The following is a 15,784-nucleotide window of genomic DNA, read 5'->3' as shown; positions in this document are numbered from 1 at the left end:
TTTAGTTTAACTTGATGAACAAAAATAACTAAAATTGCAATCTGCCCTGTTATGTAAGAATATATTTGGGTTAGAGTAGGTAGGTCAAACACATTTACAAAACTTAATCGTTCCATTTCCCCCCTTGTGTATTTGACTCATATCATATTAAAGCAACAAGCAGTTTAAAAGTTACTAATCCTGTTTCAAGCAAGGTGTGTTACAATTTGGTAAATGGTCTGGAAGGTGATCACTGAAGGCCTATTGAGTTTCAACGCATTACAAACCAGATTTGCATTTCCTGAAGGAAATAGTGCATACAAAACAGCAAAAGAAAAGCGTTGTAAATGATCCAGATTTCCCACAGTGTCAAACTGTGATTGCCATGTTACACAAATTATTAAATTTTTATTTATTTATTTAAATATAGCCTAGGCCTATATAAAATCTAAATTAAATGTAGCCTATAATAGCCTAAGTATAAATAATTAGGCTAAATAATATCATTTAAGACCGAAAAGAACTACAAAACAAAGTTTCACATTAAAAGTGGACTTACAATATACAGAATATATTCTAATCTTTAAAAATATTATATTTTAAGATTATTTTATGTTCACGACCTTTATCAGATCTTTATAACACATGCCTGACTTTCTGACTGCTCTGTCTGTGTAAACCTCATTTTAAACATCTGTGCTGGCTTTTATATTGTATTTAGCTAAATTTCCTGGTAGATTTTTATAGACGTGTATTCATTCAATTATTATTTTGATGTTGGAGTTTTATATCACAAAGTGACACCCGCATAAATTGTGTTTTGCAGACGTTTTACGTGTTTAACACAAAACCGGAAATCGTTTTGTTGTTAATGTGACGCGCGAGCTGTGAGGAGGAGCAGGTGATCAGTTACTATGGCAGCTTCCACTGCATTAACAGTAAATTATATTAGAATACAGACATTAACATCATATTTTCAGCATTGTCGGCGATCAAAACGATGGATTAACCTGAAAACAGTCAACCGGAGAAGCCCTTTTTGTCAGTCACTGAAAAGGTTAGGACTGTATTTCCCCCCTGGTTCAGATAAACAAAGGTTGCATGCGTTTATAAGCAAAACACGTGTTTTCTTACCGAGCCGTCTTACCGTTAATTAATAGTGTTTGATCCTGTATCCATACGAACAGGAAATACAGGGCACATAGCCATTGTTTCAGAAGGTAGATTCATTCAGCAAATTATTATTTTTTTGCATTTGAATATTCCGCCACCATGTGGGTGTTATGGACACTGTCAATAGTCAAGCAGGCTTTTAAATACATTGTAGGCGCATTTTAATTTTGTCTATGCATATATGTTATGTTTTTCACATAGATATGTTGCCAGTGCCACTGTGGTCTCAGGGACCGAACTTGCTCGGCAGATCCATAAGGAAATCCAGAGTGATATAGCAAAACTAGTGGCCCAAGGCAACAGGAGACCTCATCTGAGTGTTGTCCTGGTTGGAGATGATCATGCCAGCCACACTTATGTGAGAAACAAAACCCGAACGGCTTCGTTGCTTGGTGAGCAAAACACAAAGTCAATATCAACTGCAGCATGTAAAGTGGTTCTCAACCAGGGGTAAGTGTGCCCCCAGATAGCAAACAGTCATTGGTATTATGTTAAATCAACATTCTGTTGTCAATATCAAGTCATTGAATCAACATCGAAATCGGATGTTGATTGTACATCATTTTGCATCCTGTTTTAATATTTAAACATTGAAATCCTGTCCATAGATTAACAGAATTTCAATGGCATTTCAATTATCAGGAATATTGAAACAATGTTGAAATTTCAACTGAGCCTACGATCAACGTGATTTCAATGGAATTTCAATCATTATTAAGCCATAGAAAAAGATTGCCATAAATTAAATAGCATATATATATAATGAATTCCTATATCTACACCAGGATGTTAAAAAGTGATGGAACATTTGAAAGCTTGTATGCCTATAACCTAGCCTAAAACACTGACCACACCTCACTATTTAAGGTAAAAACAAAATCATTTTATTGGCCTTATTTCATTTTTCATTTTTTCACTCTTTAGCCTATTTACAGTTCATGGTCCTCTGATGTCTGAATGGTATGTCGTCCAGTCCCTCCTAGACGGTCTGGCACATAGCGCAGCCACTTTTGCACAGCCTGGGCAAAAATAAATTGGGTGATGGCGATTATCCCCATCTGCTGAAATACAAGCTCAATGCAGAAAAAGTTAAAGGGTTAGTTCACCCAAAAATGTCATAATTACTCACCCTTATGCCATTCCAGAACCATGAGACCTTTGTTCATCTTCAGAACGCAAATGAAGATATTTTTGTTGAATTCCTATGGCTCAGAAAGGCCTCTATTTGCATTAGTGACATTTCCTCTCTCAAGACCCATAAAAGGGACTAAAGACGTTGTTACAAAATTCATCTCACTCCAGTGGTTCAACAACAATTTTATTAACAATAATAGCTTTTGTAAGCTTCAGAGCTTTATGAATCACCATATAGATTCATGATTCGGATTGTGTGTCAAACCGCCAAATTGCTGAAATCCTGTGACTTTGGTGATCCGAACCGCTGATTACTCTCGGCAAGATGAACACACAAACCTCAGTGAGTCTGAAATATTACATACAAAACATTAATTTGAACAATTGTTGATAACAACTGTTGATAACCCTCTATTATCAGAATTCAAAAATGTATTAATAAGACACAAGATAGCCCACTATATTAAAAGTGTCACTATAATAAAAGAGGGCGTTAAGACTTGAGGCAAATGAGGTAAAAAACGCGACTACTTAAATTTAAAGCCTTTTGCAGATTTTTTTCGCCTTCAAATAAATCTCAAAATACAAATACTTATACAAAAAAAACAACTGATAATGACTTACATTTTTTGCCTTTACTTACCTTGAACATTCTTTCACTCGTTTCCATCCGAAGACGCTGAGAACAAGCCAGCCTTTGCAATGCAGTCCGTGACGTGTATGCTTTCCTTACGTTTAGATATATCGTTGCATTTTCAGTCATATTTCCCGGTCAACTATATGTCGAGGACTTTTCAATAGCAGGTCGTTTCCCGGTCAACCTTAAATCAATGACTTTTTTAACACGGTAAACCCAATAACTATACTTAATTAATAATAAAGATAATGGATCAATGTTGTTCCATGTTGTTGTCATCAACATTAGTCAGGTTTAATCGATATGGTAATGGTAATTCAACATTTATTTTGCATTGAAATTTAACTATAAACCATGATGATGATTCAGATGGAAAATCAATATTTATTCAATATTGGTTTGCTGTCTGGGGGCCAGCTGTCAACTTTCCAGGAGGGGGTCCAATAAGTCTTGAGTCACCATGAAATCTAAATGGATGATTCTTGCAGTATTTATTATCAATTATTTATGCATGCACATCATTATTTTTTTTAATGAATGTGCCTTCATAATCAAAATAACATTCCCTCCCTCTTGCAGCCACATCTCATGACTTAAAAAGATTGAGAACCACTGATATAAAGAGTTTGAGTGGCTGTCAAAAGCAAAGACAACGGTATCTGCATTTAATGATTATGTTAATTTAATTTGGAGATTTGAAAATAGAATTCTGCATGAAGTGACTGTGATTTTTCAATTACAATATGAAGCATATTTTTACTAATGTCTTTTTTCAAAAGGCATGTCAAGCAGTACAATCTTCAGGCCATCGTCAGTATCTCAGGAAGAGATGTTGGAATTGATCGACAAATTCAATAGAGACAAAAGCATCAGTGGGTTACTGGTCCAACTCCCCCTTCCAGGTATATGTGAAACTGTTAATGGTAAATACTAAATAGTTTTTCTGTAATTATTTGATGATTTTTGACAGATGCAGAACAAAATCTAACGGTGAAAGTGCTGTACTTATTTCCTTTGGTGTAATAAAACACAGCATGCTGAATTTATCTGGTTCAGACTTGGAATTGTGATGAATTTTCTAAACGTATCTCTGTCAGAGCACATCAATGAGAGAGCCATATGCAATGCTGTCGCCCCAGAAAAAGACGTTGATGGATTCCACATAGTAAACATGGGAAAACTCTGCTTGGACCAGAGATGCATGGTGCCAGCCACAGCAGCGGCAGTGTGGGAAATCATCAGGAGAACGGGTCAGCTTTCAGAGAATTGAGATTCAAATTTTCTTCAAGATGTATATAAAGTCAGTTTCTCAGCCTTCTCATATTGCACCCACAGCAGAGATGTCATCGGGTTATATATGATTACATTAGTTAGCAGCAGGTGTAACGACAGTATCTGATGTCAGTTTTTATTACTTAAACTTTTGAAAACATTGTTTTGCAATTGTATCTGTATTTTGTGAATGCGAGTTATTAATGTTTACTCAAATTCTATGTCCCTTTTTTTTTGTCCAGGCATTGAAACAGTGGGAAGAAATGTGCTTGTTGTTGGACGCTCCAAGAATGTAGGGATGCCTATTGCAATGCTTCTGCATTCGGATAGAAACCATGAACGACCAGGAGGTGAGATATCATTTCCATATTTGTATTTTGTAGTTGCCTGCAGATAAACTGGTATTTTTTTGTTCTTGTTTTCCTATGAGCCTATATACTTGTGCAGTGCATGCACACTCTTGAATTGTACTTGTATTTTTAGTTTTGAAGTGCCAAGAAGCATACTGCAATACACATTCTATTATACTTAAAGTCACTATGAAATCATAATTTAAGTTTTTTATGGAATATTGTAGCCTGGATGCTAGCCGATCTTAGCCCCGCCCACAACATTTGAGGTCTGGATAGTTTTAAGGTCTGAGGCCCGTTCTTCGTACCTTGCTTAATACATCTGTGATGATTTGACAGATCCCAGATCTTTTTATCCTGATCACTGATCTCTGGATAATTTGGTTCTTCAAACGAATTTGTAGATTGGATTAAAATATCTGGATGAAGTTATCTGAGATCACTGCTCGTGCCCGTGTTCCCTGAAGAGGGCAGATGCATCGATACTCAAAACCACAATCAGCCATGCAGCGATTGGCTGGTGTCAAGACAACATAATGACATCATATAATTAAAAAAGCCACCTGGCAAAAAACTTGTCAAAGAAAAGAAAGAAGAAAAAAACGAATTTCTGGACCTTTATAAGGAAACAGACAAACAACCAAACCAACATAAAAGTTAGATTAATTAAATGTGCACTGTTTTGATGAACATGATTCCCAATTATTTATATTCACGATTTTATAATATTTGTACATATTTCACATTTTTATTTCAAAGTTGTAATCTCATTTTTAATTCAATTTAAAGCAGATTTGTTATGTGACAGTATTAATTCGTTTCTTAACAGTCAAGATCAAATTATCTGCATCTCTTGCGCTGTATCCAGCCACTCTCATAATATCCGTCATCACTCACATTAATGCACGACGAAGATTAACTGCACAATGTGTGTAAACCTCCAATACAACTATAAAGTAATTGTTCCATCACAATTCACAAATAAATCTCTCAATCAAGTGACTGTGTCTATAGTATTATACCCAAATTTTACACAACATTAAAATATTATTTTCAAATAAACTTTATATTTATTATTATTTTAAATTATTATTGCCCCTGGTTCAGTAATGAACTCTTGTAATAAAGTATCAGTGGCTGGGACAGATTTTAAGTATCACCTCAAGATGCGATCTAATCCTGTTTACATGAAATTAGCTCCCGAGCAGGTTTAAGCTGACGGACCTGTTGCTATGACAGCAAGTCCAGGGTGAGCTTCGAAGAACTAAACAATCCGAGATCAAGCCAAATCGTCTACAGTCAAATCCAGCTAACTGAGTTAGCAATGTACGAAGAATGGGTTTTATACGATGATGGACAGATAACGCAACATAAATTCTCTATCTGATCTCTTTCTTCTTCTGCTTCTTTTTCCGGAGTGCGTGCAGATGAGTTCTGTGTGACAACTATGCGTCACTCATCACTTACTCCATTGCTCTGATTGGTTGTAGGTCTATCCAATTGACTGCAGAGGCATTTTATTTCCTGGTTCGGTTGAAACACGCCCCATATTCACAGTATCAGACTCATATTCTGACTAGAATCTGAGTATGACAAAGTCAGGCTAGGAAAATTGCTTTATTTTTATTTGTGCACCCTCATAATCTTTAATCAAAATAATCCCCTACCTCTTGCAACGGCATCTCTTCTCTTCTCTTGATGACATGTTTAATGTTGCGAGAGTGGGACAACCTGTTACTCACATGAGATCACAGCAATAGCAAACCACAATAACCACAATAAAGGATCCAATCAATTCCAGATGGACAAAAACAAATCCTGCCCTACAGTTTTTCTTGTTCAAGAAGCCGTTTCACATATGGCACAATAGAAATAAACAACGATACCAACTTTAGTTTCATGCACATTTTTATGTTAACCCAATTCACAATAATTGTTCTACTTAAATGTGCACTATGTAGTATTTTTGCAGTAAAATATCCAAAAACCACTAGGCCAGTGTTATATATTTTGTTCAGTTGAGTACTTACAATATCCCAAATGGTTCCAACTATTTGTAAATTGTGAGAAAATTGCTATTTTAATCAAGGACCCGGGACGTTTCAGCATAGCATTTGTGGGAGTCACCTGTCAATTGTGTCATATCTGCGTTACCCTCAGTTTTATTGGGCAGAAGCGCTTTTCTCTTAGCAGTATGAACATGTCACAGCAGTGCCGAGCGAACGCACAGAGTAACGTCATAACATAATTTCAAAGACGCTTAAATGTATCTAATATGATAAAAAGAGCGGCTTTCCCTTATAATCATGACCAGAAAGGCGGAAATAGTGCGCGCGCCCGGCGTCTGTGTCCCGTCATAATAAAAGTCCCAGTGTTCACGAGGCGGGTGTTTGTGTACTACAGTAACGTTAATAACCGCATTCATGTACGTGATTTCTGCCCGAGTCCTATTTTCCACCGGCTGTGAGGTGAAGACCACATGTCCCAAGATGCTGCGCTCAAACTTGCCGTTATCATACTAAGCCTTTGTTTTGAATTGGAGCCCTTAAGTGGACGAAAAGTTGCATAGTGCACATTTAAAAGATTCACGAACTTTTAAGTTTAAGATATTACACCTATAATTACATTTCCCAAATATAAGGAAACAATGCCAGGCCATAGAGGAGATTTAGTTTTTCAAAGCTAGATTTTATGATGAGTGTAGCATTATTCATCAACCATGTTTGGTTCGAAAGTCCAAGTAGTTCTGTAAACTGATCATTCTGTGAAAAACAGCTGCTGTTTTTCCTTGTGACATGATTTCAAAAGCCACATTTGCAGAACTTTGATCAATAAACCAACAATCCAGTCACCTTACTTGTTGAAGGGGAGTGATATCTTTGCGAATTACAAATACACAGAATGAACCCAGGATGTAGCCGCTGGTGATGCAAGCAGTCACATCATTACTATCAAAAATAAATATTGACATTTGACCAGTAACCCGTAATGGCCTTCTCATGCATTAATGGAAAACTACCGTCTTTCGGAACCATCTTTCATCCTTAACTGTCTACTACCAGGATTAGGCCTTAGATCAATTAAAACATTTAAATTGTTTTTTTAAATGTGCCTTTGAAAAAAACAACATCTTGTAGTGCATCTTGAGACAAAACCAAGGCAGTTTTTTCTAGTTGTTTTCATACATAATAACTAATGTCAAGTTTATTATTTATACTCAAATAGTTTTGAGTAGTTTTTAAAGAATAAATATTTGTTACATTGAAAAAGTTTGATATTGCATCATCACTTGCACTGGCATGTCTTCAAAAACATGGTCAGTTAAGGTTTAAACTCAAGTGGTGTATTAAAGCTTTGGCATTCATTTATAATGCTTCTAGGGATAAAGGAAAAGGAGTGACAGGATGCTTTTTTTTCTTCCTGGAACTTTATAATTGCTAGAAGAGAATCATTTAGATATCAAAGATTAAGATTAGGTATGTGCAAGATGATTTCAATAGGTGAAATGTAAGACATAAATTGTGAAATCAATCATTTTGATAGTTGGTTTGTGCTCTAACATGTTAGAAATTCCTTGCACAATGAAAACAATTCCTTGCAGCTCTGAATAAAATCTGCTTTCCATTTTTTGTGACTCATAAACTTACAGTTATAAACGTGAACTTGTGATTACCTGAAGAACCTGACAGTTATGATCATTGCATTAACGGTGAACATTCCTATCATACAGTATAAGCTTATTTGCATAGAGTAGCAGTCAATTCCACAGAATGAAAACCGGAATTAGCCTAATTCAAAAGCTTTTGGTTTATGTAGGGATATAGTTTCACATTCTGGGAATTTTTCTTAGGAATTTCATCTTGCTGGTGGAATGAAACCACCCACCATTTACATTTTTTAAGAAAACGTGACATGAACCAAAAAAATGTGAAGAAAAATGTGAGACATTTCCTGGTGCCTGCACATAATTAAATGCTAAGGAAATGTTAAGAACATTGAGTTTAGATATACTGGAAAAATACTGACGTAAAGTGAATAGTCTGATACTGGTCACGCGGTGACCCTCTTCATGTAAAATAAAACGGCTTTTATTAGGAAGAATTTAAACTTTCCCTATATGCTTTTTCGAATATTCCCTTTCATATTGTCTCCTGAAAAGAAGGTCTCTGAACTGCCGAAATGAGTAATCAGCAATCACAGTCTCGCTTCCTGTTACATACCTACATAACAATCTAACAAACTGCATAATACCAGCCTATAGACTTGGTCGGCATTACTGGGAACCCCCACAAAAACTTTCACGCCATGAAGTGAAGCTATTTGACATAAACAAGCTATTTGAATGAACGTGCGTAAACCTCGTTAGGCGCTTGATCTTTACTCTTTGTAATGATTGGGGGGTGGTGGTGATTGGTGTTGGGGAGTCCCCTTGGTTAGTCCCCCTCAGTACAAATTGCGTTTCGGGGTAAAACCTCGGTTTAAATCCTGGGTACAGCGGTACGACCAAAAAGGCCACTTTCACAATTACGGGTGGGTGGGGGGGGTCCCTGTAATCGTGAAAGTGAAAGTGTCCTTCTCGGTCTCCCTCTCTAGGCTTGGCTCATGTTTGTGCTTAAAGCTTACAAACTGATTTAGTCAACTCCAAATTTGCTTTGCAAAATGCAAATTATTTGTGCAGGACTGTACTAACAAGAAACAGATCAACGGATAAAGCTACATGCATGCAAGACAATAGAAAACTGACAATTTCTATACTTTATCTAAACCTGTGTCTTGGATGCCAAACAGCTCATCATATAACTGGATTTTAGGCTTTTGACAAATGTTTGTTAACGTGATACTGTGGTAAATTAACCTTTGACATATCACATTTTATCTTTTTAGTCTAGTCCAAACAAACTTGTACATAAAAAACACCCTTTGCAATGCACACAACATATTCATTTCATGGCACAAGAAAAATGTTATGATAATTTAAACCGTTAAATGTATGTAATACATACTTTAAATCCATATTATCCATAAATCCAATTCAGGAACACTGAACATCTTCATCGAAAGGTTAATTTATGAAGTGGAGGGGGCAGCATGCATTTTGACAAAAGGCTACTCATAGGCTATACTGGGTTAACACTGTGCTTTTCCAGTTAAGGGAAATGGATTGTTTTCCCACACGCTGACTCCGCCCTATGCCACGCCCCGAGCTACGACACAACACAATAAAGTCTTCCATTGTCTTCATTGGCTGCCCGCGAACAATATACTTTGACCCGCCCTCAAACGCTCTAGTTGTGTCCAAGGGGGTAATCTAGCACTTGGAAAACATTCCACCCATAGGGGCGGCCATTGCTAACCAAGCCATCACCTGCTGTTAGCATCCCATTGACTCCCATTCATTTTTGCGTCACTTTGACAGTGAATAACTTTACATCTGAGACGTTTAAAGACTCCATTTGTCCATTGTTTATTTCTAAAGAAACACGACAATGCATAAAAGGCTCCGTTACCTTGTACCTTACACTATCGCCCCGCAGAAGCTGTTTTTGTAAAAATAGGCTAACTATTGCGTCATAACCAACGCGACTCTGTCGCACAGTTGAGAAATTACCGTATAGACCTGAGGAGATGCTCGCAGGCAATCTTTTACTGTCTATGAGACAGTCGGGGGGACATGAAGACATAAAGTCTGATAAAGTCAAGGGAGAAGAATGGAGAGAAGCCCATAGTGAGCCAAAAGCAACGGGAGAAAATATTTAAACAACGCGATTAAGATTTTACTTTCCACAACTACTAGAAGACCTACAACTGTCCGACAGGTTGCTCACGTCACATCTATGTCGTCAAGCTCAGTCTGAGCCTGCACAGTTCGCTCAGCCATCAGGAAGTGAGTGCTCCTTTACTGACATCACTTAACGCCGTAGAAGTCAATGGGATAGCTCTTTCCATTTCTTTTACTGTCTATGGTTGTGTGTAAGGCCTGGACATTTGGCCTGTGTTGTTGACATGTTGAGGAGATTCGGCAGTGCAAATCTACAACATTTGCATGCACTTAAAAAGGATGAGGACAGAATCATGCTGCAATTGATATGTTAAAAAAACGAAATTCATATGGTAATGGATGTTTCATTTCTGACACACACTTTAAGACCTATCACAACTGACTCATCTTGACCAATCAGAGTAGAGCATGCTCACGGAAAGGAGGGGTTTAAAGAGACTGAAACTTCGAATGACCCATTGTCAGATAGAAATAAGGTGATGTGAAATTTATATTATGAGAAAAGTAAAGTTTTTATTTATTTTTTACCTTTGATACATTTAAATCTATTGTAAGAGACCTCCAAAACAAAATTAGGAGACCTTTAAAATATTAATAGCATAATAGGGGCACTTTATTGTAGAAAAAATGGACTTCTGGAATTCTGAAAAGTGGATTTTTTTCTTCATGCCTTAAAATAGCTTGAATGTAACTCTACACCTTTGCTTTATTTAGTATATGTATCCATGAATATACAAATTAGCCCAACCTCCACTCACTCGCACCAGCTCAGAGATCCATTTGGTCAACTTTTACTCAACGCTGCACAATGGTATCGCTCTCTACAACGTCTGACACATAATGGTAATTAATATAATTAGCCTTTTGCTTGACTTTGTTATCAAACAGCTAATAATGTGTTGCTAATGTTACACAAACCTGTTCCCTTTCGCCATCTCATCCTTAGAAACGCTTTTTACATTATGTAACGTCAGTGGAGCTGAAATAATCCTGATGTGTATTATATTTCCCAGGTGATGCCACAGTTATCATGGCTCATAGATGCACTCCTCTACCGCGACTGAAGGAACTTGCCAGTCTGGCTGACATCGTGATTGCGGCAGCAGGTCAGGATTTCTGTAATGTTATTACACGGCTGTCTAGAATACTTGATACTTATTGGCCAATAGCTGCATTCTGCGGTTTCATTTGTTCGTTAATTATTACGTCAATGTCCATTTATCATTTATTTGGTAAGTAGCTATGCAATAAGGGGGATAATGTACAGTAAGCCGGTCATTATCTCAAAATAAATGCCTTTAGGATAAGATAACTGTACTTTGCTGCCGTTCATTTTGTAATAATGACTAGCTGACTATATTATCCCTTACTTAGTCTTTGGTTATGCAACATATTAAGTCAGATGTGCACTTATTTTAACAGAAATACAAAATGAATGAGGTTGGAATGAGTTCAAACATGATCTGTATTTTATTAAAAAATGTAGACTTTATAAGTATTAGTAAGAAAATACTGTGTTCTTTAGAGAACTAGAGAGTCTTTCTGAACAGCTGAACATCTACATTTGTAACAACAGGTGTGCCTCACTTAATAACGGCAGATATGGTGAAGGAGGGAGCTGCAGTTATTGATGTCGGCATCAACCGCATGCAGGACCCTGTCACTCATAAACTTCGTCTTGTTGGAGATGTGGATTTTGAAGGTATATGACACAAGACTGCTTTAGAATTTGGTTCACTGATTTTACTATTATCTCTCAATTTTTTAAGCATTTTTCTAAGATTAACGTAATTTAATAGTAAAATTCCATCAAATTGAATTGAATAATCGTTACATATTGTATTTTAATTGAATAATTGTTTAAAGGTCCCGTTCTTCGCGTTTTTTCGAAGCTTTATGTTTACAGTGTGCAATATAACATGAGTTTGTGTTTCACGTGTAAAAAAAACAGTATTTTTTACACAGTTTACTTATCTGTACAGCGCTGTTTTCTCTGTCCTAAAAACGGCCTGATGATTTCCTTGTTCTATGAAGTCCCTCCTTCAGAAACACGTAACGAGTTCTGATTGGGCCAGCGCTTCCCGTGTTGTGATTGGACAGCAGCTTAGCGCACTTTGCCCGGAAAGGTCCCGCCTCTTACCATAACGGGGAGATGCAAGCATTGAATGCGCGCTCTACTCCACGTGGGAGAGCAACAAGACCACGGCCCCTTTTTTGCGTGTACTTGTGGGCGGAGGGTTAGTCAACAAACGGTTCTAGTGACGTCATTCATGAAGGAAGTGCAGGGGTGTAGTCCAAACCGGCCGTTCGCTGTAGGCTTTGAAAGTGAACTTCTGTTAAAATATCTCGCTTGGCATTGAACTTTGAGCTTTATAATTTTACAGGTATTATTTATGCTCTAACAGCAACATTACACACTAACTAAAGTTTGAAAGATGGAATCGCGAAGAACAGGACCTTTAAAGCTGTAGTCCATAACTTTTTTTGGTGAAATATGATCAAAAATCTAATTTTGAGCTAGTACATAACCAGCCAGTGTTCAAAACGATCTCCTTACCTTAGCCAGATTCACAACGGTAAGCTTGTTATAATGTGTTCTAATTTGAGGGGTACTTGTAGCTTTCCGTGGGAAATACAAGCTTCTGCAATTCGTCTTTGGGTCATTACGTCACATCTGTATACATGAAGGATTCCGGGCTAGTAGGCCATATCGCATGCATGGATGCTGCAGGTGGCGGAACGTTTGTGGCCTCTTCTTACAGAAACTGGGATGTAATTAAACTAAATTTGCTATCTTCGGCATGTTTATTGCTGCTGGCTAGCGATCCAAACAGCTCCATGAGGTGGTGGGCGGGGCTACTGAATTAGACGTTTCGCAACACGATGACGTAAAGATTTGCACACCATCGTTTTCTGGGACTAGTGCTTCATCCCTATTCACCTGCTTATACTACGACCTAGAAGTATGTACTCTTTGTGAATAAAAAGTATACATGTTTGAGTTCGTAGCAGAATAGTATGCAAGCTTTGGGACATAGTACTTCGTCATTGTTCTCTTATGGCCAGGCAACCCGTAACCTGTGTTTTTCCAACTTTCTTCCCATGAAAGTGGACTGGAATGGCAGTCAAACCCGTGACTTCCCACCCGTAAACTAGATTTATGTACCCAGTTACACACTCCCAGATCACATATCCCGCGAAACAACAATGGCAGCCCCTACGGATGCGGTGTTTATGAAAGTCATACACCAAACTCATTTCCAAATTTATACAAATAATGTAAAATAAAAGGTATAACAGCTTCTCGAGACTTAAGGGCCCCTTTTTCCCTCTGTTTCTCCTCTCCCTCAAATAAAAAAGGAGTAGGCACCTTTAGTGATATAAATTATTGTAAATGAGAATAAGTAAATGTATTGTAAATGATAAGCTTTGTACTGTCCGCCATGCTTTATTCCTTGCGCTCAGGCAGTTTGGCGTGAGTTTGCCTGGAATGCTACAAAGTCGTGAGTCGTGGTTTGAAGTCGTAACTTATGGGCTCAAAAACCTGCCTGGAAGGCAGAATGCATCCCGCCACCGGTTAAACTGCTCTGTCAAATATCATCACAGTTCAAATCCTCCACATTCAGTTTAATTTCCTACCGTATCGGAGAGATATGTAGATGCACGATGATCTTTAATGCAGAGACTCTCATTGTGTTTGAACTTTGAATATAATGATGCATTTAAAAGTAAATGGCCAAACATATCATTACCAAAGTTCACAAATATAAACATAATGTGGATAAAATTGAATAAATATCTTTTCGTCAAGCTAAATAGGTTGATAATTGATCACTCAAGCCCCTTAATCTATAGCTTTCTACTTAACCGTCAGACTCTGCAATGTTTGTGGTCTTTAACACTTTTTGTAGTTCTAATCAAATCCTCGTCCAACTCGTAATGGGTTGTGGGCAATACCAGCCGTTAAGAGTGTGCGTTACCGGAAATAGTAGACCATCCGGGTATCTTTGAAATACTCTTTTCAACATACTCTGATTTTGGACATACTAATTCTATTCTGGAAAACTATTTAGGACGGATAGTATGCGAATGGGACGCAGCATAGGGTTTTGTGAGACATTGATTAGCTGGTTCAGGTGTGTTTATTTGAGGCTGGAGTTAAACTCTGCAGGAGAGCGGCCCTCCGGGACCAAGTTTGGAGACCCCATATCTATGTAATGCCACTCAAAACTAAATTGATACTTTTCAGAGTAAAAAAACCCTCTATAAATTACCTAACCGCATAACTGTGCACACCCTTTTATTTGTGAAATAGTACACGTCTTCACCTGAAGTTAAGGAAATGGGTGATTTGAAATTGAGAACTGAGTCATTGAAATTCAGCTTATTTAGCAGATCTGATTTAAAAAGATTTGTTCATAAATTGGATTTATGGGTGATGTCAAGATTAAGACATTTCCTCACACAAAGCTGGCATGACTTCAAAAAGAAGAGAAAGTCAAATGGTTTTGGAATGTTAAAATTCATTTTTTGAGTGATTTATTGCTTTAAATTGAAGAATAATCCTGCATGAACATCTTTCAATGTATGTAAAATCATTTTTCAACTCCTGTAGGCTCTGTTTTGAGCTCATTGTGTGTTCGTTGGCTACAGTATCCACTTAGCAACAAGATTTATACTTTTTCTCTTAGAAGTATAAAAGAAATACTTGGCTAAGAAGGACTTCTCAGAGTGTTATTTAAGACATGGTTTGTTTTTTGTCTCTTTAATCAGCTGTGAAGGAGAAGGCTGGATTCATCACTCCTGTGCCTGGAGGAGTCGGCCCAATGACCATAGCCATGGTGATGAAAAACACAGTCACTGCTGCCAAAAATGCTCCAACATACTGAGCAAACACAAGACCTGCCATTAAAGGTGGACAAGATGCAAACACTTCACAGTCTGGATATTTTAATTGGCACTATTTATCCGTATCTTGATTATAAACTCAAGACCCTGCAAGCTTCCTCTACAACTTCCTTCCCTGCCCATCAGCAAGCTGTAACAGGCTCTTCTAGCTGGCTCGGCAGCCATGCATGTCTATGACAGTGACTACACCCTAATTCTTTTCTTACCTCATAAAAAAAAGATTAGAGAGATATCTTCGCGCTGTTGCCTTTGCAACAGTATTATTATTTTGACGAGAAAAAATGGGCTTATTGTGCTAGTGTAATATTACCTCTCTCACAATGCATCAGTGGAGATGGAGGTGTTTTACCGACAGGAGAGTTTCGGTAGCACTTGATAGGCTGCTCAACAGGTGGCCTCATGACAGGTTAATAGATGGTTCTCAGATATCCGACAGATGAGTCTGTTAACACTGAGGGAGAAGCGAGGCATTAAAGGACATTAACACGTTTCTCAGGAAATTTTTAGTTTTAGTTTGAACTCAGAACAACAAAATGGCAAAAAATAACACAA

At 37.5% G+C, this 15,784-nt stretch overlaps 1 protein-coding gene across 2 annotated transcripts; it reads left to right on the top strand.

Annotated features, from left to right (window-relative positions):
• Positions 1 to 864: 864 nt before the first annotated feature.
• mthfd2l (methylenetetrahydrofolate dehydrogenase (NADP+ dependent) 2 like) lies at positions 865 to 15,661 on the top strand. Of its 2 annotated transcripts, none has more exons than XM_067413521.1 (8): positions 865 to 1,036; positions 1,354 to 1,544; positions 3,703 to 3,825; positions 4,021 to 4,173; positions 4,438 to 4,545; positions 11,338 to 11,430; positions 11,901 to 12,026; positions 15,098 to 15,661. In XM_067413521.1, the coding sequence occupies exons 1-8, from the start codon at positions 894 to 896 to the stop codon at positions 15,211 to 15,213; spliced, it is 1,053 nt and encodes a 350-aa protein (XP_067269622.1). In that variant the 5' UTR covers positions 865 to 893; the 3' UTR covers positions 15,214 to 15,661. The 2 variants fall into 2 exon arrangements, with proteins under 2 accessions (XP_067269622.1, XP_067269624.1); XM_067413523.1 differs by lacking the exon at positions 865 to 1,036 and adding an exon at positions 3,503 to 3,578 and having other exon boundaries at positions 1,411 to 1,544.
• The last annotated feature ends 123 nt before the right edge of the window (positions 15,662 to 15,784 follow it).

Source organism: Pseudorasbora parva, chromosome 13 (genome assembly GCF_024679245.1).
Source record: "Pseudorasbora parva isolate DD20220531a chromosome 13, ASM2467924v1, whole genome shotgun sequence".
In the NCBI taxonomy this organism is placed as follows: Eukaryota; Metazoa; Chordata; class Actinopteri; order Cypriniformes; family Gobionidae; genus Pseudorasbora; species Pseudorasbora parva.
This window is presented reverse-complemented; position numbering and strand designations above follow the sequence as displayed.

Bases quoted from the DNA above. Each gene is read 5' to 3' on its own strand.
- mthfd2l (XM_067413521.1), top strand. From the start codon at position 894: ATGGCAGCTTCCACTGCATTAACAGTAAATTATATTAGAATACAGACA. The intron at 4,546-11,337 runs GTGAGATATCAT...TATATTTCCCAG, and splicing joins AAACCATGAACGACCAGGAG to GTGATGCCACAGTTATCATG. The intron at 11,431-11,900 runs GTCAGGATTTCT...TTGTAACAACAG, and splicing joins CATCGTGATTGCGGCAGCAG to GTGTGCCTCACTTAATAACG.